Genomic DNA, 26,041 nt, shown 5'->3' with positions numbered 1-26,041 from the left:
CAGTTGTCCCCGACCCAACGGCAGGAGCTTCGGGAGCTGGTCCAACAGAACCGGGACGTGTTTTCGGCCACGCCGGGCCGCACCACATTGGCCCAGCACCACATCATTACCCACCCGGGAGACGAGGTAAAGCTGAAGCCCTATCGTATCCCAGAGGCAAAAAGAGAGGCCGTAAGAAGAGAAGTGCGGGTCATGCTGGAGATGGGAGTGATTGAGGAGTCTCATAGCGGGTGGTCTAGTCCTATTGTTTTAGTGCCGAAACCCGACTCAACAACCAGGTTCTGCAACGATTTCAGGAAGCTTAATGACATTTCAAAGTTTGACGCCTATCCCATGCCTAGAGTGGATGAGCTCATTGATAGACTGGGCCAGGCCAGGTTTATCACAACACTAGATCTAACTAAGGGTTATTGGCAAGTCCCTCTGGCCCCCGCCTCGAGGGAGAAGACGGCTTTCTCCACCCCAGACGGGCTGTTTCACTATAAAGTTCTCCCGTTTGGCAGGGCGGCTAGGTGGTGTAGTGGTCTAAGGCACTCGCCACCAGTGTGGAGACGCTAGGATTCGCGTGTTCGAATCCAGCTCTCCACATTGTTTTTCAGTTTGGCTGGTCGTCCGCAGTAATACACATTGGCCGTATTACGGGGAGGGAAAAACTGAAGGGTGGGGATCGAACGTTGTGAACAAGCGACTCCTACAAGTCGGTTGGTGCGCCTGCGCAGTAGAATCAGGAAGTGTCGGGGGCAGCGTGAGCCTCCCACGCGTTACTCCTCGACACTGAGAGGTCGAGCTGCGCAGGTGAAAAGATGCGACTGCTGTTACCTCAAGTACCGGAGGGGACTTGTGCTATGTATGACTTAGTCCTCACTGCAGCCGGCTTGTGGGAGGCAAGAAACAGCGTTCGTGACAGGGGAGGGTTGAATTGGATGATACGAAATTGGGATGGGAGAAAATATAGAAAATGGGAGAAAAAGTGGATCAAAAAAAAAAGTTCTCCCGTTTGGCCTGCATGGGGCGCCATCTACCTTTCAGAGGCTGATGGACAGAGTACTACGGCCCCATCGGGATTATGCAGCCGCATATCTCGATGACATTATCATTCATTCATCAGATTGGGACTCCCACCTCCAAAAGGTGAGAGCGGTGTTGGGTGCCCTCCGGGAGGCGGGTCTCACCGCCAACCCAAAGAAATGCAGGCTGGGACTAGAAGAGGCAGAGTACCTGGGGTTCACAATAGGCCGGGGCAATGTAAAACCGCAGAAGAGGAAAATTGATGCGATAAGGGAGTGGCCTCGCCCTTTAACCAAGAAGCAGGTCAGGACATTTAATGGGCTAGCGAGCTATTATAGGAGGTTTATCCCTAACTTCGCTGCTCGCGCTGCTCCCCTCACAGATCTGACCCAGGCGCGGCGGCCGTTCACGGTGAAGTGGACACCGGAGGCGGCGTTCAAGGACCTCAAGACGGCCCTCTGTTCGGGACCCGTGCTGGTCTCCCCGAACTTCGACAAGGAGATGACGGTACAGACAGATGCATCAGAGGTGGGACTGGGAGCGGTCCTCTCCCAGCAACTGGAGGGTGAGGAACATCCAATCTTATATGTGAGCAGGAAGCTGCTGCCACACGAGCGCAACTATTCTGCGGTGGAGCGTGAAAGTCTGGCAATTAAGTGGGCACTGGAGACGCTCCGTTATTATCTGCTGGGGAGGCGCTTCACGCTGGTGACGGACCACGCCCCCCTCGTCTGGATGGCCAAGACAAAGGGGACCAATGCCAGGGTGACTCGATGGTTTCTGGAGTTGCAATCGTTTAACTTTTCTGTCATCCACAGGTCCGGGGTGGCGCATGGCAACGCAGACGCCCTCTCCAGGAAGGATGCCTGTTGGGCGTCGGACGCTCTTCCCCGACGGTCGGAGCTGGAGGGGCGGGGGGTACTGTGGCAACCCCAAGTAGTGTTGTCAAAAATATCGAAGTATCGATACATATCGATACTGAATATTTAAAACGGCTTCGATACTCATTTCCCGAAGTACCGATACTTTCTGCAGTATCGGTACCAGCTGGCTTGCTCCCGCAAGTTGTTGACAGACAGACGCGCTGCCAGAGCCTTGCCCTTCCGCCTCCTCCTCCTCTCGTTCTATAGATATCTATGCTCCTCCTCGCTCAGAGCAACAGACACAAGCTGCTGCAGCCTCCTCCCCCTCACAGCCGGGCAGCGCAGCCCTGTCTTCAGTTTGTAAACAACGCTATTATTAGCTAACGTTAGCTGTCGTTCCTCCGTTAGCTTAATGCTAGCTAGCTGGCCACCTATTACTTCATGGAAACGGAGTAACGTCAAGCCGAGCCCACTACACGCATGAACTCGACACAACTACCCCGTTTCCAACGTTAGGTCGAGCGGAGCCGGAGCCCATCCTACACTAGTACACGCATGAACTCGACACAACTACCCCGTTTCCAACGTTAGGTCGAGCGGAGCCGGAGCCCATCCTACACCAGTACACGCATGAACTCGACACAACGTTACCCCGCCTCCATGAAGTGTCCAATTAGCAGCAATGTTGTTGAAAATGTAACGTTAATAAATGCTCCGAGCATCTCTCTCTCTCTCTCTCCCATGTACATGTCAAAATACTTCCCAAAGGTCAGTGAATACCACGATCACAACACCAGAGGGAGCTCCACAAATCATGTTAAACCCAGATTCGGCTCAAACAAGGGACTAAACACGTTTCGCAATTATGCCACATCAATGTGGAACGCCCTACCCAAAGCTGTAAAGGAATGTGAATCACTACCCACTTTCAAAAACACTCTCAAAAAACACCTAAGGGAGACTGCAACTCGAAACTGGCCCCTGTAAATGTCCGAACACAAACCCCTCCAATGTACAGTAAATTACCAAGTATGGTCTTGTCAATAATCCAATGTACAGTTTTGTTTGTACAGTTGTACAGTGTCGCCCACCCACCCCTCCTACCCAACCCCCCCCCCCCCCCCCCCAACCACCTCCAATGTACAGTCCACCCCCACCTACCCAATCCAATGTACAGTTTCTACGTCAAATGTATATACTTTTTTTTTCTGGACTCTTTCTGTATCACAAACAGTACTGTAATTGCAAATCTGATATGTCATAAATGTATAGATGTAGCAGTTCTGTCTATCTGTATGTCATGTATGTCATATATGTTACGATGAATTGAAAATGGGGGACCCTGATGTAAACAAGACGAAAGTCTTTCTCTGGTCTGCATCCCCTTAACAATTGTATGTATTGAGCTGTACTGTACTGTACCCATTCTGCAATCTGTTAATAAAGTTTTCAATCAATTCAATCAATCAATCAATCAATCTCTCTCTCTCTCTCTCTCTCATCTAAAGATAAACAAAGGGTTTTAAAAGTGTATTTATCTTCTCGTATAGTACCAGAGAGAAGCTGAGGAGAATCAACCAGCAACAAAAGCAAAATGTTAAAAAAATATATATATTATTATAATAAAAAAAAAATTATAATTTTTTTTTTTTGGTATCGAAAGTATCAAAAGTATCGATACTTTTCAAGGTATCGTATCGAAGTCGAAATTCCAGTATCGTGACAACACTAACCCCAAGCCACCCCTGGGCTTGGTGATTGATGGGCGTTACGTGGCGACCCAATGGCTGGGCGCTGCCCATGTTTGGGCGTCCGCTTCCGGACGCACCTGTCTCTAGAGACTCATCAGAAGTGATTATGCGATTATCGAATCACGGCGCGGTGCGCCTGTTGAGGAGGGGGGACTTAACGGAGCCGAGGAGCCACAGAGCGGAGACGCCGCCCGGCCGACAGATTACCGCCAACAAGCGAGCATTGTTTAAATAGAAAATAAAGAGCATGATTTTGGGAACTGGAACCTGTCTGTGTGTTGTTTATTCTGCCACCCCTACACCTGGAATTGCCACAACACACACACACACTACCATTACAAGTAAACAGGACAAAGGACTAGTACGCAAACAGACATAATAGTTATACTTATACAACGGCATGCAAATTTCTCGATTCTGATTGGCCATTTACACGTCTTTATTGGCAACAATCCACGGTCCTGGGCTCAGGACCCGCCCACAACCGAATCACATATCACTCCCCGGCTCACTCCGGGAGAAAACAAGATCGCGGACAACAAATGGATATGTTGATAGCACCATGACGACTAAATATGAAGCGATTCTGTCAAGGGGAATGTGTTAGTCCTTTAAACAATGTTGGATGATGTAATTGATGGGTCTTGAGTCAATCTAGAACAAAAGAAAAATCGCGGATTGATTGATTGATTAATTGATTGATTTAAATTTCTACTTCCTTCCTACTGACTGCAGCGTTCACTCTCACACTGTCCGACGCTGGCGTACCCACAAACACACGCACACACATACACACACACTGTGACACACACACACACACACACACACGCGCACACACACACACACTCCTGTCTGCAACAGCGGGGGAGTTAGTCCATGGGCCAGACCAGATATCGGTGCCACTCACGGTGAATAAACTTACATATAATTTTTTCAAAGATCTATGTCTGTAGATGATATTTTTGTATGATAGCCCTTCCAGAGTGGTAGCTTAATCATACTTATCAAGTCATGAAGTATACCCACCCCCTCAGGAAATCGCATTTCAGATGTTGGTGCATATCCTGCTTTAGACTCACGTAGAGGACATCTGTCAATGTTTCACAATATTGTGTTTGGTATCATTTTAAAGGGGACTATGTAATCTTTCATTCAAGCTAAGATGTGAATCTTTCTGACCAATATAGAGGTCACTGGAGCTCTTTGAACAGTCAACAACACACATTTGTACACGATTTTCGCCTAAATGATATACTATCTTTTAGCCTTGTGTCATCTAGGAGCAATAGGGACACAAAATACAAAATCTACAACACTCTCAGGACCATAAGGATTCAGGAAATGTATAATATGCCTATACTATTTCTTATCAGGGGTGATTGTGAGCCTTAAATTAGAAGAGCGGTATTAGGCTCCTATTAAAACTATACAGAACAGCCACTAGGATAATGTCACAAAGTGGTCTGTCTTAATCATACATATACAGGAGCAACAGGGGCACAAAATACAAAATCTACAACACTCTCAGGATCATAAGGATTCAGGAAATGTATAATATGCCTATACTATTTCATTGTTACGGGTCATTGTGAGCCTTAAATTAGATGGGCATTATTAACTGGGTCAGATAACTAGGATAATGTCACAAAGTGGTCTGTCTTTATCATACATATACAGGACATAAAGGACACCACAATGAGATAAGGAACCACTTGGAGTTTTATGAACAACCTATTAAACAGAACAACATTATATACTAAATGTACATTGAATCACTCAAACTGCTCGTCTCTCTCATCCTCTGACTCCTCGAGTTCGAAGTCAGGTTCTGGATCATCCTGCAGTTTTTGGTTGCTGCATGTCTGTAACTTGCACATATCTGTGCATGCCAGTCCATTTGATAAGCATGTGCAGCTTGGCATTTTGCATGAACGGACACACTTGCATCTTAGCAATTCCAGGACTACATCTGGTGCAGGTGGGGAGCGCATCCAGTAAATTTCCAGCTTGCCCTCATCGTCTTTCCATCCATGCTCTGTAGGACTTGAGACCACAGGGTTAGACTGCAGACTGCTCTTCCAGATTGCTGCCTGATAGTTGGCTCGTTCAACATGCAGGAAGAGACAGTCCCTACATGGTGGAAGCTGGCTGGACTCGACCTCTCCCCTTTTGGTACAGAAGAGCTGGTAGCGCAGTTGGTTCACCTCTACTGTGCTGCTGTTAGCAGAGTACATGTGACATGTAAACTCCTCAATTCTCTGGAACAGCTCCTCACTCACATCCCATGACTGCCCTAGTCCACTGAAGGTTTCTTGGTAGGAAGTATCCTTCTTCACCATCTTCAGGGCATTCTGCTTCCCCCGGCCAGCGAATGCACTGACAGTGTCACAGCCAGTGAAGGCGTGTAAGCCAATTAGGCTGTCACAGAGGCTGTCTCCAACTGAGCTTGCATGTTTGCTGATGTTCACATATCGTGTGCGGTTCTGGGTCCCACACTTCATGTAGATGGGACAGGTGATGTCCTTCTGGAAGGCAAGACAAAGCACCATGACATCAGTGTCCTCAGCTATGATGATGACTGCTTTTGAGCCCATGTTTGCAGCATCTGATGCATGCAGGAGCAGGCGAGTGTCAGCTTCTTCATGTGTTGATTGCAGTTCTGCTACTTCTTCACACCCACCATCTGTCAACCTGTAGCAGGTTTCCTCACAGGTTGTGTACAACACTTTGCCATGCAGCCTCTTTCTGTATTGTGGGAGGTTCCACTCTTCCACCAGAAACTTGATGAGACTGGTCTTGTTGGAAGGACTGCACAGGAAAGTTCTCCACTGCTGTACGTGGTGTCCTCCTGCCAGGTTCTTGTATTGGACCGTAGTGTCTGCACCCCGGTTTTGTCATTCAGCATCTTTGATTGAAGTCTGGCGGTAAACATCAAACACAACATCAATCCTCTGACTCTGTGCCCCCTCGTGGAGGACCTGGGTGAAGAGTGACTCTGCCACCTGTCCAAAGGTTTTGTTGTTGCCATTCATTTTCTGGACCAGGCTCATCCCATCAATGATGGAAGTGGATGGTGTTGGGATCTCTTCAACAGGAGACACATTCTGTTCCAGCTCTCTGGCAAGTGCAGCCTTGTTTGTTTTTCGTAGAGACCCATCAGCATTTGCAAGTGCCCATGGCAGTGGGCCCAGTGGGTGGGCAAGGACATCTTTCATGTCTATCTTCCTGCTTTCAGCCAACAGGATCATGTGGCTGAACAGGTTTCTGTCTGCCCTCAGCACCACATCCTGCCCTTTCTTTCCTTTAGCTTTTTTTGTGCCGACACTGGAGAATGTCTTCAGGCTTTGCTTGGTCATCTTGTCATAAACTTTAAAGATGGTGGGTCCTCATCTAACCTTGTTTGTTTGAATACCTGGTATGCCTCTTCTCCTATCTCATGAGCTCTCAGGAGATCTCTTGTCACATCAGGTGGAGCCATGAAGCCAGTGGACAGGCTAACCAGATCGTTCTCATCAGGGGACATAGGATTGAACCACTTGTTCTGCATAAGGTCAAGAAGAGACTGGACATCGGCTTAATCTCTCTTGATTCTTGGACGCTGTAGATCTGGATGGGACAGTTTGGACGTGCCTTGATCTGTCAGGTCTCTCAGCTGTCTGAGGTACATGCTTCTATACTCAGCGGTTAGGTAATACTTGGCCACAGCTCCTGACTTCAAGCTGAATCCCTTCGTCCCTCCAGCTGTCTGGGTGTCTTTGTTCACTGTTTCTTCTATAGCTTGGTCAACTGGGATCCTGCCAAAGGGATTAGTGGGGCCCAGTTGGACAGAGAAACCTCCTTTCATGAATTCTGTGTACACATCTGGGTATGTGATGTACAGCTGAGACATCTGGGCGTAGTAGTAGGGGAGGTAGCGTGCGTAGTTCATCCTGTCATAGGCAAAGCACCATGGGATCATTGCTCGAATGCTTGCCAAGTGTAGCATCCAGTCTCCCTCTCGGGATGCTCGGATGAGCCCCAGCAAGATTTCGACCATGTACAAATAGGACACCCAGAAGCTGGAGAGGCTGCTGTTCCCACCTCTGAGGAACTTGCGGTAGACTTCAAACAGTTCTATGATGCGTGCACAAGAGCTGTTCTCGAGGGCTTCCTTCAAAGTGGCTTGTGAGACATTTTCCCCAAGGCTGTCAATTACCTTCAGTGTTTCATCCAAATAAACCATCTCATTCAGTTGTTTCCAACCAAGAGAGGAAACCCTTCCATGTCAGTCGCATGAGAGCCTCATACAAGAGCTTGTGTAGTCGCACTGCCCTGTTGTACTTGCGGCCACCCATGACCCCAGCAATGGAGCCTTCTGCGATCATGCCAGACTGAATGCACAGGTCTTGGAGTCCAGCATCTTGGAAACGCTTTCCTATGATTGCCAGCAGTGTGCAGATGGTGTGAAATACCCCAAGTCTGATGATGATATTCTGGAACTTGCCAGCATGTTTCCATGTGATGTGCATACAGGGCTTGGTCAAAGACACAGACAATCTTTGTCAGATCTAAGCACTGCATGATGCTTGTCACTACATATACCATGTCATGGCCGAATGACTGTATGAGCCGCAAAACTCTCTGGGATGCATGATCAGGATCATTAGTGCCAGAGAGTAGATAGCACAGGAAGATTCTAAGGCAGTGGTTCTCAAACTGTGGTACGCGTACCACTAGTGGTACTTGGTGGTACTGCTGGTGGTACTTGAAAACATTTACAAAAAAGCAAATAATTTTTTTTTTCAGTCAGGCCACTGAACTTAGAAGCAGGTCAGGCCAGTGTTTCTGGTTGCGGCGGCGCGATAGTTAGATAACCTAAGTGGGGAACAACCAGGAGATCACTGTGACAGAGAGTAGTGCAGTCTAAACAGTCATAAATCTTTAATTCAACTTCAGCCCTGATCATAACCATTTATCTTTTTAGATTTTTTGTAATGTCAGATACAAAATGAAATACTCCCACTTTTCTGAAAAGAGTTGGTGTTAAATCTGACATTACAAAAAATCCATCAAAATCTGTGTTGCTGCTAATCATTGTGTCTGTTTGAAGCTTGTCCTTGAATGAAGAAGTGATGGTCAAAGTTGGTCTGACAAAAGTTAACAATAAATAATGGTATTAGGAATACATTTGCCTCCTGCGTGAACTGTGCATAGCTGAATAGACTGTATTTTAACGCCGGTCATATGGTGGTACTTGAGCCAGCTACGTTCTCAGGTGGTACTTGGTGTAAAAAGTTTGAGAACCACTGCTCTAAGGGATTCTGGAATGACAGGACATTCTGCTTCTGGTTTGATGTCAGGTGGCCAGGCTTGAGGAACATCTTGATTATTGATGTCCTCTCTCAGCTTGATGGCTGTGTTGGCTATGACATCTTGGGCACTAGCACTTTTCAAGGTCTGAAGCTCCCTTTTAGGAGACTGGTTTTCTTTGGCAAGTTCATTCATGGACAGGTTAAGGCTCACAATGACCCGTAACAATGAAATAGTATAGGCATATTATACATTTCCTGAATCCTTATGGTCCTGAGAGTGTTGTAGATTTTGTATTTTGTGCCCCTGTTGCTCCTGTATATGTATGATAAAGACAGACCACTTTGTGACATTATCCTAGTGGCTGTTCTGTATAGTTTTAATAGGAGCCTAATACCGCTCTTCTAATTTAAGGCTCACAATCACCCCTGATAAGAAATAGTATAGGCATATTATACGTTTCCTGAATCCTTATGGTCCTGAGAGTGTTGTAGATTTTGTATTTTGTGTCCCTATTGCTCCTAGATGACACAAGGCTAAAAGATAGTATATCATTTAGGCGAAAATCGTGTAAAATGTGTGTTGTTGACTGTTCAAAGAGCTCCAGTGACCTCTATATTGGTCAGAAAGATTCACATCTTAGCTTGAATGAAAGATTACATAGTCCCCTTTAAAATGATACCAAACACAATATTGTGAAACATTGACAGATGTCCTCTACGTGAGTCTAAACAGGATATGCGCCAGCATCTGAAATGCAATTTCCTGAGGGGGTAGGTATACTTCATGACCTGATAATTAAGATTAAGCTACCACTCTGGAAGGGCTATCATACAAAAATATCATCTACAGACATGGATCTTTGAAAAAATGATATGTAAGTTTATTCACCGTGAGTGGCACCGACAAGTGAAATTTTGGCCTCTGGCCCATGGACTAAGTCAGACTGAGAGAGAAGCAGCGCTGTTTTAAGTGAGCATGGTCTATTGAATTGATTGATTGGTTGATTGCTAATTTTATTACTGTACCCCTGGTTTCCAACTGGTTAAGTTTAGGCTAAAAGAAATAAATAAAAAAATAGGGCGAAGAAAACGTTTTTTTCCTATAGGGCAAAGAAAACGTTTTAATTTGTTTTACCTACTTTATATAGAAGCATCTAAGAATGAAGTTCTATGGAAAGTAGGTCTGCATTCCCTTAACAATTGTGTGTATTGAGCCGTACTGTATTGTACCCATTCTGCATCTGGTAATAAAATTTTCAATCAATCATTCCAATAATACACAGTTGGATGTGTTAGTTGGTTGGATGCACTTCAAGCTGCTTCCACATGAGGCAACTTGTCTCAATCATTCCAATAATACACAGTTGGATGTGTTAGTTTGGTTGGATGCACTTCAAGCTGCTTCCACATGGAGGCAACTTGTCTTTTTTGTAGTTGTGGGAACTACTTTTTCTGGCGGATGGTTTTTTCAATAAATCTTCGATTAATGTGTGTTTATTGTATAGAAATAAGGTTGGATGAATCTGGCAGTTGTATAAAAGCTTTACACCACTTGTAGTCGTGATTTGTGACCAATAAACCATGCCTAGGGGGGTCTAACGACCACCCCTAGGCATGGTTTATTGGTCACAAACCACTCCTGCGCGTGATGTAATGCTTAATTACATCATAACATGACATTACAAGTAAACAGGACAAAGGACTAGAGACCTGGACTAGTACACACACACAAGACAAGCTCCAATATACAATAAGAATAATGCATAGCAAAGCACTTACAGATAACATGGAAGCGAGGCCATGGTGATGTTATATCACAGTGTTATGTGAAGAGTGTTGGACAGCAACATATTAGCTAATGTTTGGGCTCAGGCTCATATTACTTTGGGTGTAGAATAAACAGTGCCGTCACTCACAAGTCAAGAGGGTAGAAGAAGAGGACCAGGTATTTGCCCTGGAAGCAGTTCAGGGTCAGCTCCTTGAACTCTCCGTCGTGGACAGCTGTGGCTTTGAACGCCGGAGCGGGCTGAGTGACGGCAGCCGCCCACCTGGCAGCGTCTGACGGAGAGAGTCAAACTGGATTCAGGATGAATGTGATCCCAATACTCATTCTATTACTTACTCACGTCAAAGCATACAGTCAGGTCCATACATATTTGTACATTGACCATTTTCACAATTGTGGCTCTGTACACCACCACAAAATGACTTGAAATTAAATAATAATTAATTTTGTATTGTATTGTATTAAAAGTGACAATTTGATTTAGGATTGTTAGTTTGTCCAATTACTTTTGGTCAAAAGGGGGAAGCACATATAGAAATTGTTGTAATTCCTACAACGTTGGATGTAAATACCCTCAAATTAAAGCTGAAAGTCTGCACTTAAAGCACATCTTGATCGTTTAATTTCCAATCTAGTGTTGTGTACAGAACCAAAATTATGAAAATTGTGTTGATGGCCAAATAATTACGGACCTGACTGTATATCCGTTACAACTCCTCTGCTCCAGTAACTTGCTTGCACAGAGCTCGGAGAGGCATAACATTCAAAGTTTTGTTTTTGCTACATGCAGATAATATTGATAGTTAAAACTTGATGGCATGACTGGAGGACTATGTGTAGAAGGTCATCATCAGTTTTTTTTTTTTTATCCACTTTTTCTCCCATTTTTCTATATTTTCTCCCATCCCAATTTCGTATCATCCAATTCAACCCTCCCGTCACGGACGCTGTTTCTTGCCTCCCACAAGCCGGCTGCAATGTGGACTAAGTCATACATAGCACAAGTCCCCTCCGGTACTTGAGGTAACAGCAGTCGCATCTTTTCACCTGCGCAGCTCGATCTCTCAGTGGCGAGGAGTAACGCGTGGGAGGCTCACGCTGCCCCAGACACTTCCTGATTCTACTGCGCAGGCGCACCAACCGACCTGTAGGAGTCGCTGTCCACAACGCCCGATCCCCACCCATCAGTTTCCCACCCCCTAATACGGCCAATGTGTATTAGTATGGACGACCAGCTAAACTCTATGCAAATGTGGAGCGCTGGGCTCGAACTGACGAGCCCAGCGTCTCCAGCATTTCGTGGCGAGCGCCTCGCCCACTACGCCACGTAGCCGCTAACAGGTCATCATCAGTTTTATAAATAAAATAAACAAGAGCTTTAAATGGATCACACATCTTCCATGAGTCATAGACGCTCAGTGAAGCTGTCACTTGGGTGATTATTTTGTTTTAAGTCAGTAAAAGTAAATGACATGTTTCATGACCCGAAGACCGAAATAAACCATTGAGAATGCATTGTGAAATACATGAATAAATGAATGGGTGTGAAATCAACTGTTTATTTCATGCAGAGATGAGTCTGAACTTGATCAATGCTGCCCTACAAAAAGGCAAAAAGCTTTATCATTAACTATAGTAACTGAAGTTACGTCTTTTTGCCTTTGTGGGGCAGAATGGTGTTTGGCGTTGTACATACTGGTAGAGAAGCCAGCTCTCTGAAGTGAAGGACAGGTGAGCAGTCTAGCAGCTCCATGTGAGCAGGACGCTGTCCCCTTCAGTCCTGCTGCTGCGACGCCTGCCTGTGGAGGGAGAGCAGCAGCTCAACAGACCCGCTGTGTGGAACTCGACACCAGGGTCGTTCTCACAAAACTGACCCTCAGTGAGATTGTTTCTGAACATCTTTAAAATAGTAGTAGTAGTTTTATTCAGTCATCACACACAATACAATATGCACAATCATTCAACAATTTTTTATTTGGAAGTGACTGAAAAAGTACAGAATGAAGCATAATGCTTATACATGCCTGTCCTATATTCTTAACAAAATTAAGACTCAAACAGTATTCTAAAATTAAATAATAATTATTCACATTTGTAATCTTCAAAAATAGCTATACACACACCTTTTTTTCCTCTTTTTTTTAAGCAAAAGCTAAGTACTCATTCTCAAATGTATATCAGCATTGTTCCACAAGTTAACCCCAACAATAGAAATACATCTCCTTTTAATCCCTTTCTTAGCTTTTTGAACAGTAAATTTACAAATGTCTCTCAAATCATGTTTTCTTTCATGTATTGAAAAAAACCTTTGCACACAGTCCGGGAGTAACTTTGTTTTAGCTCTGTACATTATTTGCATACTTTTATAATAAACCAAATCATTAAATTTCATAACATGAGACTTTATAAACAGTGGATTTGTGTGTCACTGGTCATAGTAACCAGCCTTATAAAGTCTCAGAATGGGCCGCTTTTGCAGCAGTAAGACTATCGGATTTACAGTATTTTTTAAATGTCGACCTCCATACTTCCACACGGTAAGTAAAATCATATTTATGTTTTAAGATAAGATATTCCTTTATTGATCCCCCTGGGGAAATTTTGGAATCTTTTACTTAAAGATTATGCATTTTCTGAAATCCTGGATTTCAGATCCAGGATTTGGTGAAATTCTGGATTTTTTTCATTTAAGAATTATATATTTTCTGAAATCGTGGAATTCTTTCATTTCTGCAATCTGATGAGGTCCAGAGTTCCAGTCCAGTAATGAAGTAGTTGGGTGGAAGATCACCAATAATGGCTTAATACAGAAACAGATGCCAATGCAAGTCATGTCTGTCCGTACAAGGATCTAACTTATCACTGTATAGCATAATTATACAGTTTAGCATATATTACCAGTAGCTTGTTATATACATCTTGTTGTATATATCATATCTAAACACTTGTACATTGTATATTGTTAATGCACTTTACCGTTAGATTTGCACTCTGGTTAGATGCCAACGTATTTTTGTTGTACTGTACTTGTGCTGTGCAATACCAATACATTTAAATCGAATCTAATCTAATAACAGTCTTTATCTAAATCAATGATTATAGCAGTCAAATAGTCAAGGCCATGGTTTTGAAGTGGCTTCATGAGAATCACCCACAGGCGTTTTGAGTCCAGAAAGTGCATCATAAGGGGCGGCGGGAGGGAAGGGGTGGGGCTCAACAGTTGACTGGTAGAGTAGATAAACTTGACCAGTGTCGATTTCCCACCCCTTTTCTGGCTAAATATGACCTTATGGAAAACCACCATCAAGACAAAATAGATAACAATATGCATAGACCAAAACTCCATAGAGAGATGTAGGATTAATGTAAGCCAGAGGAACCTTTTGTAGCAGGTGGCCCATGGCCCTAGAATGGCTGATATTCCATACATTGCATGTGTTCCATATACAGCTATAGAACGCTCCATGCAATTTGATGGGGGGGGGGGGTTCTAATTTATCGTGCACTGTGTGAACTCACACAATAATCATTGCTGACTGGTGGTCAGCTTTTGTCATATAGTATATCAAATCCCGTTGAAATTTATGGCAAAAAAACGTATATTTAGTCGAATATCTCCACTTTTCCACGAGATTCATACGAAAACGTCTGTTGATGAGACAGGTGTGTAAAAGCGCCTCATGATGTTAACAAGTCGTTTTCATGTGATAATGATGCTGCTGTGTTTGACATCTACATGGGTAGAGCTGCGGACTCATGATCAGAAGATCATCGGTTCGAGCCCCGGTCAAGGCCGTTGTCGGAAAGTGGTGTTGTTGTCCAGCAGGGAGAACTCTGTCCTCTGGACTCGTCAGTAACAATGCCCCTGTTATGGTGATAGGGATAATATAATAATTAATAATTTAGGACCTGCTCAGAGGTCATCAATCGGCACACATGCGATGCATGCATGCAATTCGTATCTGCGATTAACCCATCCCGTCATCCTTCCCCCCCAAGGGCAGCCGGGAGCAGACAGGCGTCAACGTGAGCCGCGCCAGGGGACCAATCCAAGTGCTCCTGTCCGTCTTCGTCAAGGACGCCACAGCGTTAGCGATCTATTGTTGTGCATGTTTTTCCATTGGGTTTATCTTATCGGGGGGGGAAACCCTTGCGAGCACGGGGAGAACATGCAAACTCCACACAGAAAGGCCTGGGAGATACCCCACCTGGGTAACTGGCATCATGGAAACCTGGTCCCCAAGCGGGAATCGAACCCTGGACCTTCTTGCTGTGAGGCGACAGTGTTAACCACTACACCACCGTGCCGCACCGTACAGCTGCGAGTGCCGTCCTTCAGATTAGACGTTAAACCGAGGTCCTGACTGAATTCAGTTGTTAAAGAACCCAGGGCGCCTATCGCAAAGAGTAGGGGGTTCCCTGACATTCCTGGCTAAATTCCCAATCAGGTCTCTGACATCAAGGCCACCTAATCATCCCTCCCCCCTTAATTGGCTGACATCAATCCCTGTCTCCTGAGCCGTTCAGCCATTGTGTAGTGTGGTGATGTGTTTCTGCTTTCTGGTGCCAGTGTATGGCAGCCATTGAGCCTGCGTACTAGCCCAAGGTTTGGTGCTACCAGTGGTGGTGAAGGAGGCCATTTCCACCTTATATTGTGGGGAGCGTTGAGTGTAGAAAAGCACTATATAAATGCAATGATCATTCATTCATTCATCCCTCCAGTTGTGTACACAGAATGTGGTCTGTATGAATCTTGTGGAAAAGTGGAAATATTTTACTAAATATACATTTTCGGACAGAACTTTCAACAGGATTTGATACTATATGACAAGAGCTGTGTTATATGGCTGTATATGGAATACATGCAATGTACAGTATGGAATATCAACCATTCTGAGATCAGAAAATCTGACCCTAACATGTACAACCCATCTGTATAATGCGTGCATGGTTTCCACAGCTTCTGTGCAGTGCAAACGTTTTTGGCAGTAGGTTTTCATTTGTAAATGTCAACCAGATACAAAATAAACCATGTCAGTGTGACGCACATGGAGTCCAGTGCTGGGAAAGCCTGATGTAACGCCAGTGTAACCCGACTGTCAACAGCGCTCTTCTATCTAAACATGCGCGTGTATTTTAGCCTGACAATCCAGCAGCCACTATCGTCATATCTATTTACATTAGAGGCGAAGGAACTAGCTAACAGTTGAGGCAAGACATTTTCAATTAAGACTATAAACTTCAACTTACAGAGTTCTTCAACAGTCTTCCAATGGTGGCTGCCATTTTGGATAGTGACAGAGGTTAGCATGGCTGTGTTTATGGGCATCGTCGTGCGCATAGACCACTGGACTTCCGCGTTACATGGAGCGCGCGGAAGACGCATTTCTGGCAGACGTTTCTGGTCATGTGCGCCCAATAGCGCGACGAGCTGTGTCTTTGCCCATTTCCACGTCAAACAGCCTGCAAACTACCTGGCGTTCTATCGCCATGCTCTAAGACAAACTCTAACCTTAACAAAATGGCATCCAATGTAATAAAAAAAAGTCAATCAACGAACTCGATTCTTGTACCGGATCTCCTCCCTGGTAAACAAGAATACCCTGAAGACTCTGGCAGGAGCACTCATTCAAGGGTACTACGACTATGCTTGCACCTCATGGTACCAAAGCACCTCAAAGGCACTAAAAACCAAATTACAAACATCTCAAAACAAACTAGTCAGACTACTGCTTGACCTGACTCCTAGAACCCACCTCACCCCTGCACACTTTGCCAACCTAGGATGGCTTAGACTAGTAGACAACAGAGTACAGCAACTTGCAATGGGCCTGGTCTACTAGATGCACTACACGACCAAGGTACCCATGTACATGTCAAAATACTTCCCAAAGGTCAGTGAATACCACGATCACAACACCAGAGGGAGCTCCACAAATCATGTAAAACCCAGATTCGGCTCAAACAAGGGACTAAACACGTTTCGCAATTATGCCACAACAATGTGGAACGCCCTACCCAAAGCTGTAAAGGAATGTAAATCACTACCCACCTTCAAAAACACTCTCAAAGAACACCTACGGGAGACTGCAATTCAAAACTGGCCCCTACAAATGTCCTAACCCAGTTGTACAATAAAGACCAAGCATGGCTTTGTCAGTATTCCAATGTACAGCCCCACCCAACCCCACCCCACCTACCCAACCTCCTCCAATGTACAGTTTCCATGTCAAATGTATGTCAGTATTCCAATGTACAGTGTGTGTGTGTGTCCCCTACCCAACCCCCCCCCCCCCCCCCCCCCCCTCCAATGTACAGCCCCACCCCACCTACCCAACCTCCCCCGATGCACAGTTTCTATGTCAAATGTATACTCTTCTTCTGGATTTTTTTAGTATCACAAACAGTACTGTATTTGAAAATCTGGTATGTCATAAATGTATAGATGTGTGTGTCATATGATGAATTGAAAATGGGGGACCCTGATGGAAACAAGACGAAAGTCTTTCTCAGGTCTGCATCCTCTTAACAATTGTATGTATTGAGCTGTACTGTACTGTACCCATTCTGCAATCTGTTAATAAACTTTTCAATCAATCAATCAATCAACCAACTTCGAACGAGTGCCCAGTGTATAAACTGACGTCGGCCAATCAGAGAGCGTCTGCCAGAAATGCGGCTACGGAAAGTATACAGGCGCGCGCTGCGCGCTACTCCAAAATACTGAAGAAAGTGTTCAAAACGCCTATTGCTTATTAACAGCGGAGCAGTGCTGCCGTTGCTTCCGCGTTTTCCCTGATTGGCTGCGACACGCCCCGCGGCAGGCGCGGCAACCGCAGAGCGGAGCGGCAGAGCTCGGAGCGGCAGAGCTTGCGGCATTATGTAGCCCTAATCCGCCATGATTTTCATTCGAAGCTCAGCTCACCTGGCAGCGCAGCGGTCCTGCGGTCCTGCAGTCCGTTGTTGACAAGTTCGAATCCCATCAAATTTTTTTTTTTAACGTGTATTCTTTCGCCGGTTAAGGTTAGGCATGGTTAAGGTTAAGGTTAAGGTTAGGCATTGTTTCGGAGTTGGTTAAGGTTAGAACGGTTAAGTTTAGGCGCTGTTAAGGAGCTGGTTAAGGAGGTTAGAGTTTGTCTTAGAGAATGGCAATATTCTTTCTATGGTTAAGGTTAAGGTTAGGCATGGTTAAGGTTAAGGTTAGGCATTGTTTCGGAGTTGGTTAAGGTTAGAACGGTTAAGTTTAGGCGCTGTTAAGGAGCTGGTTAAGGTTAGAGTTTGTCTTAGAGAATGGCAATAGACAGCCTATTTCCGCACTGCCGCTCTCTCGCGCTGCCGCGGTCACATGGTCAAATTGTCACATTCTTGCACTCCTCCGCTGTTAGAAAGCAACACGCGTTGTCTTTGAGTAGGAATTACCTGTTTATGCCTGTTTAAGGGAGATACACAATCAGCCTTTGTATCAAATACCTAGAAAACAACAGTAGGGGAACCAGACAACTAACCATGTGATACCCATGTAAATATCTATGTGCACTGTTTTTTCTTTTTGTTTTTATTGTGATACTAGTCTCTTCATTTTTTATTATTTATTTTTTGTAAGTGCTGTCTGTCTAAATAAATGTTAATAAAAAATGTAAGTTTAAAAAAAAAAAAAAGCAACACGCGTTCAGCACCGCGTTATTTTTTTCCGTAGCCGCATTTTGCGGAGACGCTCTCTGATTGGCCACTTCATGTGACACGTGCGCCCAATCGTGTGACGCCTGTTTCTACACTGGTTAAGGCGAGACACCCCAGGTGAATAGGCAAATATACTTTTTTTTGTTGATTTTGAGATTTTGTTATATTTTGCTTCCTAAACAATTGTCTTCTATGAAACTATAGTGACAATAAAACCTCAATAACACATTTAGTTGTTTATTTTACTTTATTTTGCCCTATTGCATCCATAAATGTGCACATATTTAATGGGGAAGTGCCTCATTTGCATATATAAACATAAAATTCTGAACTTGCAATATATTTTTTCTTAGTTTATATGTACATAACAAACTGGGAAAGTTTCATAGTGATATCTATTCAAATATTTGTTGCCTATTAGGGGGTACTACACTGTACTACACTGTTTGTAGCCTGTGTGTAGTTCTGTTCAGTTCAATAACATAATTATTATTATTATTATTCAGTTATCAGGCATGTGTTTAGGTTGTCTATTACTAATGGTTTGATTAGGTATTGTGTTTGTAAATATCTGTTTAAAAAAAAAGTATGGCATTTTACAATACAGAACTTTGAAGGTGTTTTCCCAAAAATTAGTTTTAAGAGTTTTTCCTCATACTCTGAGCCAGAAATATCTACTTCAGTAGCACTCACATACACCAAACCTTCCAGTTCTATTCATATCTATGTTCTGAAGGTATTTACAGAAGGGTTTGTTGATATCGCATTCATACCCTGATTTATATCACATTTTATTCCTAAAAACATGGCGAAATATGGAATTTTACCATAAAAATGGACTGAATAGAGTATTTTCTGATTTATGGAGTGATAAAAAGAGATATCCCCTCTGTAATAACCTTCGGCTCTAATATGTCAACAAAATGAAACTATAATTTAGAAAATGGCTTTATCCAATGTTCAGATTCCTGTCCTGGAATTATATGCAAATTAGTGCATATTTAAGTAGACCATGCCTCATTTGCATATTTAAACATACAATTTCAGAAAACTTGTAATACAAAAAAGTCTTGTCTTAATATAAGTAATCAACTGGGGAAGTTTCATTGTGATATCTATTAGTTAAATTGTTTACCCTATTCACCTGTAGTGTCTCGCCTTAAGCTTAGGCACTCTTTCGAAGTTGGTTAAGGTTAGAGTTTGTCTTAGAGCAGGGCGATAGAACAAGTTTCAAGTTTCTTTATTAGTTGTCATACAGAAGTACAGAATACTTTTATACAAAATGCTTCTTTCTGTTACGCTCCAGAGACTGTGCTAGACAAAGGGACAAGTATAAAATAAAATAAGTATAGCAAGTATAAAATAGAAGTCACGTACGTAGACACAAGTGTTCAGTATGTACACATGTACAATGTTCAATGCAGAGTAGAAGTAACTGAGTTACCATACAATATACTATACAATATACTAATTACAATATACTATATAGTGCAAAGCAGAAATGTGATGAGGTACAATTTAGGTACAATTTACAGTAAGGTGTACTGAGGTATGGGTTGTACTTCCTTAGGCGCCTGAGGAAGTAGAGGCGTTGCCGTGCCTTCTTCACAACACTGTCAATGTGTGTGGTCCATGTCAAGTCCTCGGATATGTGGACTCCTAGGTACTTGAAACTGTTCACTCTCTCAACTGGTGCCCCGTCGATGCTAAGGGGGCTGTAGTCCCTGACCCCCGACCTCCTGAAGTCCACAATCATCTCTTTTGTTTTGCTGACGTTCAGGGAGAGGCAGTTCTCCTGACACCACTGCGACAGATTCTCTACCTCTTCCAGGTAGGCCCTCTCGTCGTTGGCAGAGATCAGGCCCACCACTACTGTGTCATCAGCAAATTTGATGATTGTGTTGTTGTTCCGCTGTGCCACACAGTCATGTGTGTACAGGGGACTCAGAACACAGCCCTGGGGGGCCCCTATGTTGAGCGTGATGGATGAGGAGGTGCAGTTGCCTGCTCTTACCACCTGGGGTCTACCCGTCAGGAAGTCCAAGACCCACTGGCAGAGGTCATAGTTCAAGCCCAGGTCCCTGAGCTTGGCTATGAGTTTGGAGGGGACTATGGTATTGAATGCTGAGCTGTAGTCGATGAACAGCATTCTCACATAGTTCCTCTGCCTCTTGTCCAGGTGTGATGCTGCTGTGTGCAGCACATGGGCTATGGCGTCCTCCGTGGACCTGTTGGGGTGGTATGCAAATTGCAGGGGGTCCAGTTTGATGGGGAGGGAGGAACAGATGTAGCCCTTCACTAGCTTCTCAAAGCACTTCATGGCTATGGAGGTGAGAGCTACAGGGCGGTAGTCGTTGAGGCAAGCGGGCGTAGATTTTTTGGGTACAGGGATGATGGTGGACTTATTCAGACAGGTGGGGATGACAGCCTGTTCTAAGGACAGGTTAAATATGTCAGTGAATACCGGGGCCAGTTGGTCGGCACACTTTTAGGACGCGGCCGGGGATGAATGAATGAATTCATTCACACACACACACATTACATGTAAGTATCCTCATGTGATATAACAATGTCGCAATTGTGTGCATGTGCCAGGTCTCCCAAGAAGCTATTTAAAGCTTTTGGAGGGAGCCTGAACACAGATATAAACAGAATATAAACAACAAAACAATAAACAAAAAACAAAACATACAACGTGGGTAGGTTTACACACCTACCTACTAACTGACATATAACAGCGATACATAATACAGACAATTGTATTCCTAAGTTATAATTTAATTATATGCCGTCCGGTCCTTCTGCCTTCCTGATATTCACTTTCTTAAAGGTCCTCCTCACCTCATGTTCTGTTATTCTGAACACTGAATCTCCATCAGCAGCGCCCCCCCCCCCCCCCCCCCCTCCATTGCAGTGGTTTGTAGGCTGGTTGTTATGGTTTGTAAACAACCCCAACAGCACGGCACAGACAGGTAGTTCAGAGTTAGCCAAAAATCAGGGCGTATTTATTTCCAAAACAGAGAAGAGCAAAAACAACAAAAAGCATAAGGGGAGAATGTCCTTGGGCAGAGTAGGCTCTGCGGCTCTGCAGCTCGGCTCAGAGCAGAGACGGCACTGTGGCGTTGCGCCTCTGACTCTGCGGCTCTGCAGCTACTTGGACATCCACTCGGGGAGGAACAGATCCACTCGGGGAGGAACAGAGAGAGAGAGAATGTCAACAAACGAGCGTATGGAATACGAGGCAGTCCAGTATTATTAGCTGAGTCCAGTACTAACACAAGCGACACATCTTCAGTGTTTACCAAAACACACAAAAACAGAAAAGTCCCGAGTCCAGGAAAATGCGAGGAAAAAACAGAGCATCCAAAAAAGTATGTTTCCAAAAACTCACCAAGGCGCAATTGCGCAAAGCGATCTACGAGGCACAGATCCACGGATGGCAGAGAGGAGCAAGAGCGGCGACTTCCAAAGACGTTCTGGAGAAACGACGGAGAAACACACAGGAGGAACAAGCAGCAGGTAGTGGTAAGCAAAACGACCCGACACAGAACGTACAGAACCCCAGAGTATATAAGGGCTCCACCGAGCTGATTTGAAACTCACTTCAGGTGCGTGAAGGTAATTGTTACCTGGAAGCGTGCGGTATTGGACCAATCCTCACAGTACCCCCCCCTCCACGGGAGCCACCCGGCGACCTGCCCGGCCTCGGCCTCCCCGGATGGAAGTCGGTGATCAGGGCGGGATCCATGATGAGCTGGCGGGAGACCCAGCTCCGTTCCTCCAGACCGTATCCCTCCCAGTCCACCAGGTACTGGAACCCCCGTCCCTGCCGTCGGACGTCCATGAGCTGGCGGACCTTCCACTGGGGGTGTCCGTCCACCATCTCGGGAGGAGGCGGATCTCGAGCAGGAGGCATCAGGGGACTGAGAGAGACAGGCTTTACCCGGGACACATGAAAAACAGGATGAATGCGCATGGACGCAGGAAGCTTAAGACTCACCGCCGCGGGACTGAGCACCTTCTGGATCTCAAAAGGGCCGACGAACCGGGGGTTAAGCTTCTTGGCCGAGGATCGAAGTGGAAGATCCTTGGAGGACAACCATACCCCCTGCCCAGGGTGGTACGTCGGCGCAGGGATCCGGCGTCGGTTAGCTCCCCGACTGGCACGCTCCGATGCCCGGCTGTAATAGACCGGAGGGTGCCTGGTGGGAGGCCTTGCTGCGGGCGCAGACCGTGCAGGCCAGAACAAACTCCTTGACGTCGTTCCTCATGGTGGGCCACCAGAATCGACGAGCCAGGAAGGAGAAAGTGCGGTGAACGCCGGGGTGGCAGGCAAACCGGCTGGTATGGCCCCATTGGAGAACCCGGGACCGGACTGAGTCGGGGACGAAGAGGTGACGAAAAGGAACGTTGCTGGGAGCGGGATGGAAACGTAGGGCACGCCTGACCACGGTCTCGATGCCCAAGGTGACCACTCCCACCACCCTGACCTCTGGGAGGATGGGAGTCGGATCCTCAGTGGTTGGAGCCCCCTTGGAGTGTAACCGGGACAGAGAGTCGGCCTTCGTGTTGCGAGAACCAGGGCGAAAAGTCAACGAGAAGTCGAAACGACTGAGGAAGCTGGCCCACCTTGCCTGCCGGCCGTTGAGGCGCTTGGATGTACGTCAAGTTCTTATGGTCCGTCCAAATGGTGCACGGCTCCTCGGCCCCCTCCAGCCAATGACGCCACTCCTCCAAGGCAGCCACTACCGCCAGCAGCTCCCGATTGCCAATGTCATAGTTCCTCTCGGCAGGAAGGAAACGACGTGAGTAGAAAGCGCACGGATGGACCTTCTGGTCCGTTGCCGACCGCTGAGACAAGATAGCCCCTAGTCCAGTATCCGAGGCGTCCACCTCCACAATGAACTGCTTCTTGGGGTCTGGGTGGAGCAAGACCGGGGCGGTGGTGAACCTCTTCTTGAGGGAGCGGAACGCAGCGCAGGCCGCTGGAGACCAGTCAAACGGCAGGGAGGGAGAGGTCAGCCTGGTAAGTGGTTCCGCCACTTGGCTGTAGTTCCGGATGAACCTCCGGTAAAAGTTTGCGAACCCGAGGAAGCTCTGTAGCTCCTTCCGAGAGGTGGGTTCCGGCCACTCCTCCACGGCCTGGATCTTGCGAGGGTCGGCTCGGGTCAGGCCGCTCTCCACGATGAAGCCAAGGTAATCGACGGAGTCGGAGTGGAAACGGCACTTCTCTGCCTTAACGAAGAGCCGGTTGTGGAGGAGGCGCTCCAGTACTCGGCGGACATGCTGGACATGTTCCTCGAGAGTCTTGGAGAAGATGAGGATGTCGTCCAGGTATACCACCACAAACTCCTCGAGCATGTCACGGAGGACGTCGTTCATGAGCGCCTGGAATACCGCCGGAGCGTTGGTGAGGCCGAACGGCATCACCAGATACTCGTAATGACCCCTGGGAGTCTTGAAGGCGGTCTTCCATTCATCGCCCTCTCGGATACGGACCAGATGGTAGGCACTCCGGAGGTCCAGTTTGGTGAAGACGGTAGCCTGGGTGAGGGGCTCGAAGGTGGAGTTCATGAGAGGAAGAGGATATTTGTTCTTAATGGTGATCTCGTTGAGTTGGCGATAGTCAATGCAGGGCCGAAGGTCTCCATCCTTCTTCCCAACAAAAAAGAAACCGGCCGCCACCGGGGAGGAAGAGGGCAGAATGAGGCCTGCTGCCAAGGACTCAGTGATGTACTTATCCATCGCTGCCTTCTCAGGGACGGTCAGACTGTAGAGGCGGCTGCCGGGAAGGGCGGCCCCTGAGCGGAGGTCGATGGCACAGTCGTAAGGCCGGTGCGGAGGAAGGGCCTGAGCCCTGGACTTGCTGAAAACCTCCCCGAGGTCGTGGTACTCGGGGGGAATAGTTGAGAGGTCCGAGGGCGGCACACAAGGGGAACTCCGGGGCGAAGGACTGGACGCCGCCTAAAGACACTGGGCATGACAGGAGGAGCTCCACCCCATGATGGTGCCGGAGGACCAGGCGATGTGGGGCTCATGCAGCGCGAGCCAGGGCCGACCCAGGACTACTGGGACAAGAGGGGATCTGGTAATAAAGAACTGGAGTCTCTCAACGTGGTTACCAGCAATGGTGAGGAGGACAGGACAGGTGCGTTGAGTGATGTCAGCCAGGCGGTGCTGATCCAGCGCGAAAACCTCCAAGGGCCTCTCGAGGTCCTCAAGTGGGATGTTGGCCTGGGTGGCAAACTCAACGTCCAGGAAACTCTCATCAGCACCCGAGTCAATGAGTGCACCCACCGTCGCCCGCTGGTCCGCCCAGGCTAGGGTGACGCTCGTCAGACGGTTAGGTGGTGCATGGGTGTGGGAACAGGAAAAACGGCTCACCAGGATCTCCCGGGGTCCCGGCGAGCCTGGTCTTTTGGCCGGGTAGGACAATTGAAGATACGGTGTCCATCCCGGCCGCAGTAGAGACAAAGGCCGGACCTGAGCCTGGACTCCCGTTCAGCCGGGCTAGGTGTGTGCGTCACAGCTGCATGGGTTCCTCCTTGGTCACAGATCGGGAGGGAAAAGGGCCACCAGTCGTGGAGGGGGCAGGACGGTCAGCAGTACAGTCACGAGTACGGGGGGTCTGGGGAACGTCTGGGGGTCCCAGTCGTGCTCTCTCACGCCTTCTCTCCCGGAGGCGTCCGTCGATGCGAATAGCGAGGCTGATTAGGCCCTCGAGAGAATCGGACTCCTCTCGGGTCGCGAGCTGGTCCCTTACAGCGTCGTTGAGCCCCTTCAGGAAGGTGAGATGAAGCGCCCGATCATTCCAACCGATCTCGGTTGCGGCCAGTCTGAACTCCAGCGCGTAGTCGGAGACACTGCCACTGCCCTGCCGGAGGGTGCCCAACCGAGCTCCCGGGTCCTGGCCACGAGCTGGGTGGTGGAAAACCCTTCGGAGCTCTGCCACGAAGTCTGGGTAGGAGAAACAAAAATCAGCCCTCATAGACCAGGAAGCAGTAACCCACTGTGCTGCTCGGCCTGTGAGCAGGTTAGTCATGTAAGCTACTCGGGCTCCCTCTGACGTAAATCGGCTGGGTTGATGAATGAAAACCAACTCACATTGCATGATGAATGTGGCACAATCCTCGAAGTTACCGTCGAACAAACGTGGTTCGGAGAGACGGGGCTCCCGAGGTGCGAGGTCGGGAGGTGCGGGGTCTGTCGCGGCGGCGGGTGGTGATCTGGCTGGGACTCCTGGCACAGGTGGGGTTAAAAGCAGGGTGTTAAATGCTGCACTGAGAGCATGTAGCTGGTGCAGAATATCAGCCTGCTGATTACCCTGGGTAGTCTGCTGGGTGGCCAGAGTGTCAAGGGAATCCTGAATAGACGACCTGGGCCCGGAGGTCCTGCACAGCAGCCGCAGCCGCACATAACTGTTGGGTGTGGTCGTTGGTCAGCTGGATCTGGACTGCCAACGCTGCTCTAACTCTGTCTGTGTCGGCTGGGGTCGACATGGTCGGGTCGTAATGTTATGGTTTGTAAACAACCCCAACAGCACGGCTCAGAGCAGAGACGGCACTGTGGCGTTGCGCCTCTGACTCTGCAGCTACTTGGACATCCACTCGGGGAGGAACAGATCCACTCAGGGAGGAACAGAGAGAGAGAGAATGTCAACAA

The 26,041-nt window shown here is 46.9% G+C and overlaps 1 protein-coding gene across 1 annotated transcript in view; it reads right to left on the bottom strand.

The window, feature by feature from the left end:
• prdx3 (peroxiredoxin 3) overlaps nucleotides 1-16,003 on the bottom strand; it is a 34,579-nt gene extending 18,576 nt beyond the window's left edge. Inside the window, exons 1-3 of the mRNA XM_084320998.1 lie at nucleotides 15,950-16,003; nucleotides 12,396-12,498; nucleotides 10,830-10,971 (exon numbers count right to left, since the gene is read on the bottom strand). Of these exons, the coding sequence (XP_084177124.1) occupies nucleotides 10,830-10,971; nucleotides 12,396-12,498; nucleotides 15,950-15,985 (281 nt within the window). The 5' untranslated portion in view covers nucleotides 15,986-16,003. The remainder of the gene's footprint in view (nucleotides 1-10,829; nucleotides 10,972-12,395; nucleotides 12,499-15,949) is intronic.
• Between the last annotated feature and the right edge of the window lie 10,038 nt (nucleotides 16,004-26,041).

Source organism: Notolepis coatsorum (genome assembly GCF_963971535.1).
Source record: "Notolepis coatsorum genome assembly, chromosome: 9".
Taxonomy (NCBI): Eukaryota; Metazoa; Chordata; class Actinopteri; order Aulopiformes; family Paralepididae; genus Notolepis; species Notolepis coatsorum.
The sequence above is the reverse complement of the archived record's forward strand: the minus strand, read 5'-3'. Positions and strand labels throughout refer to the sequence as shown.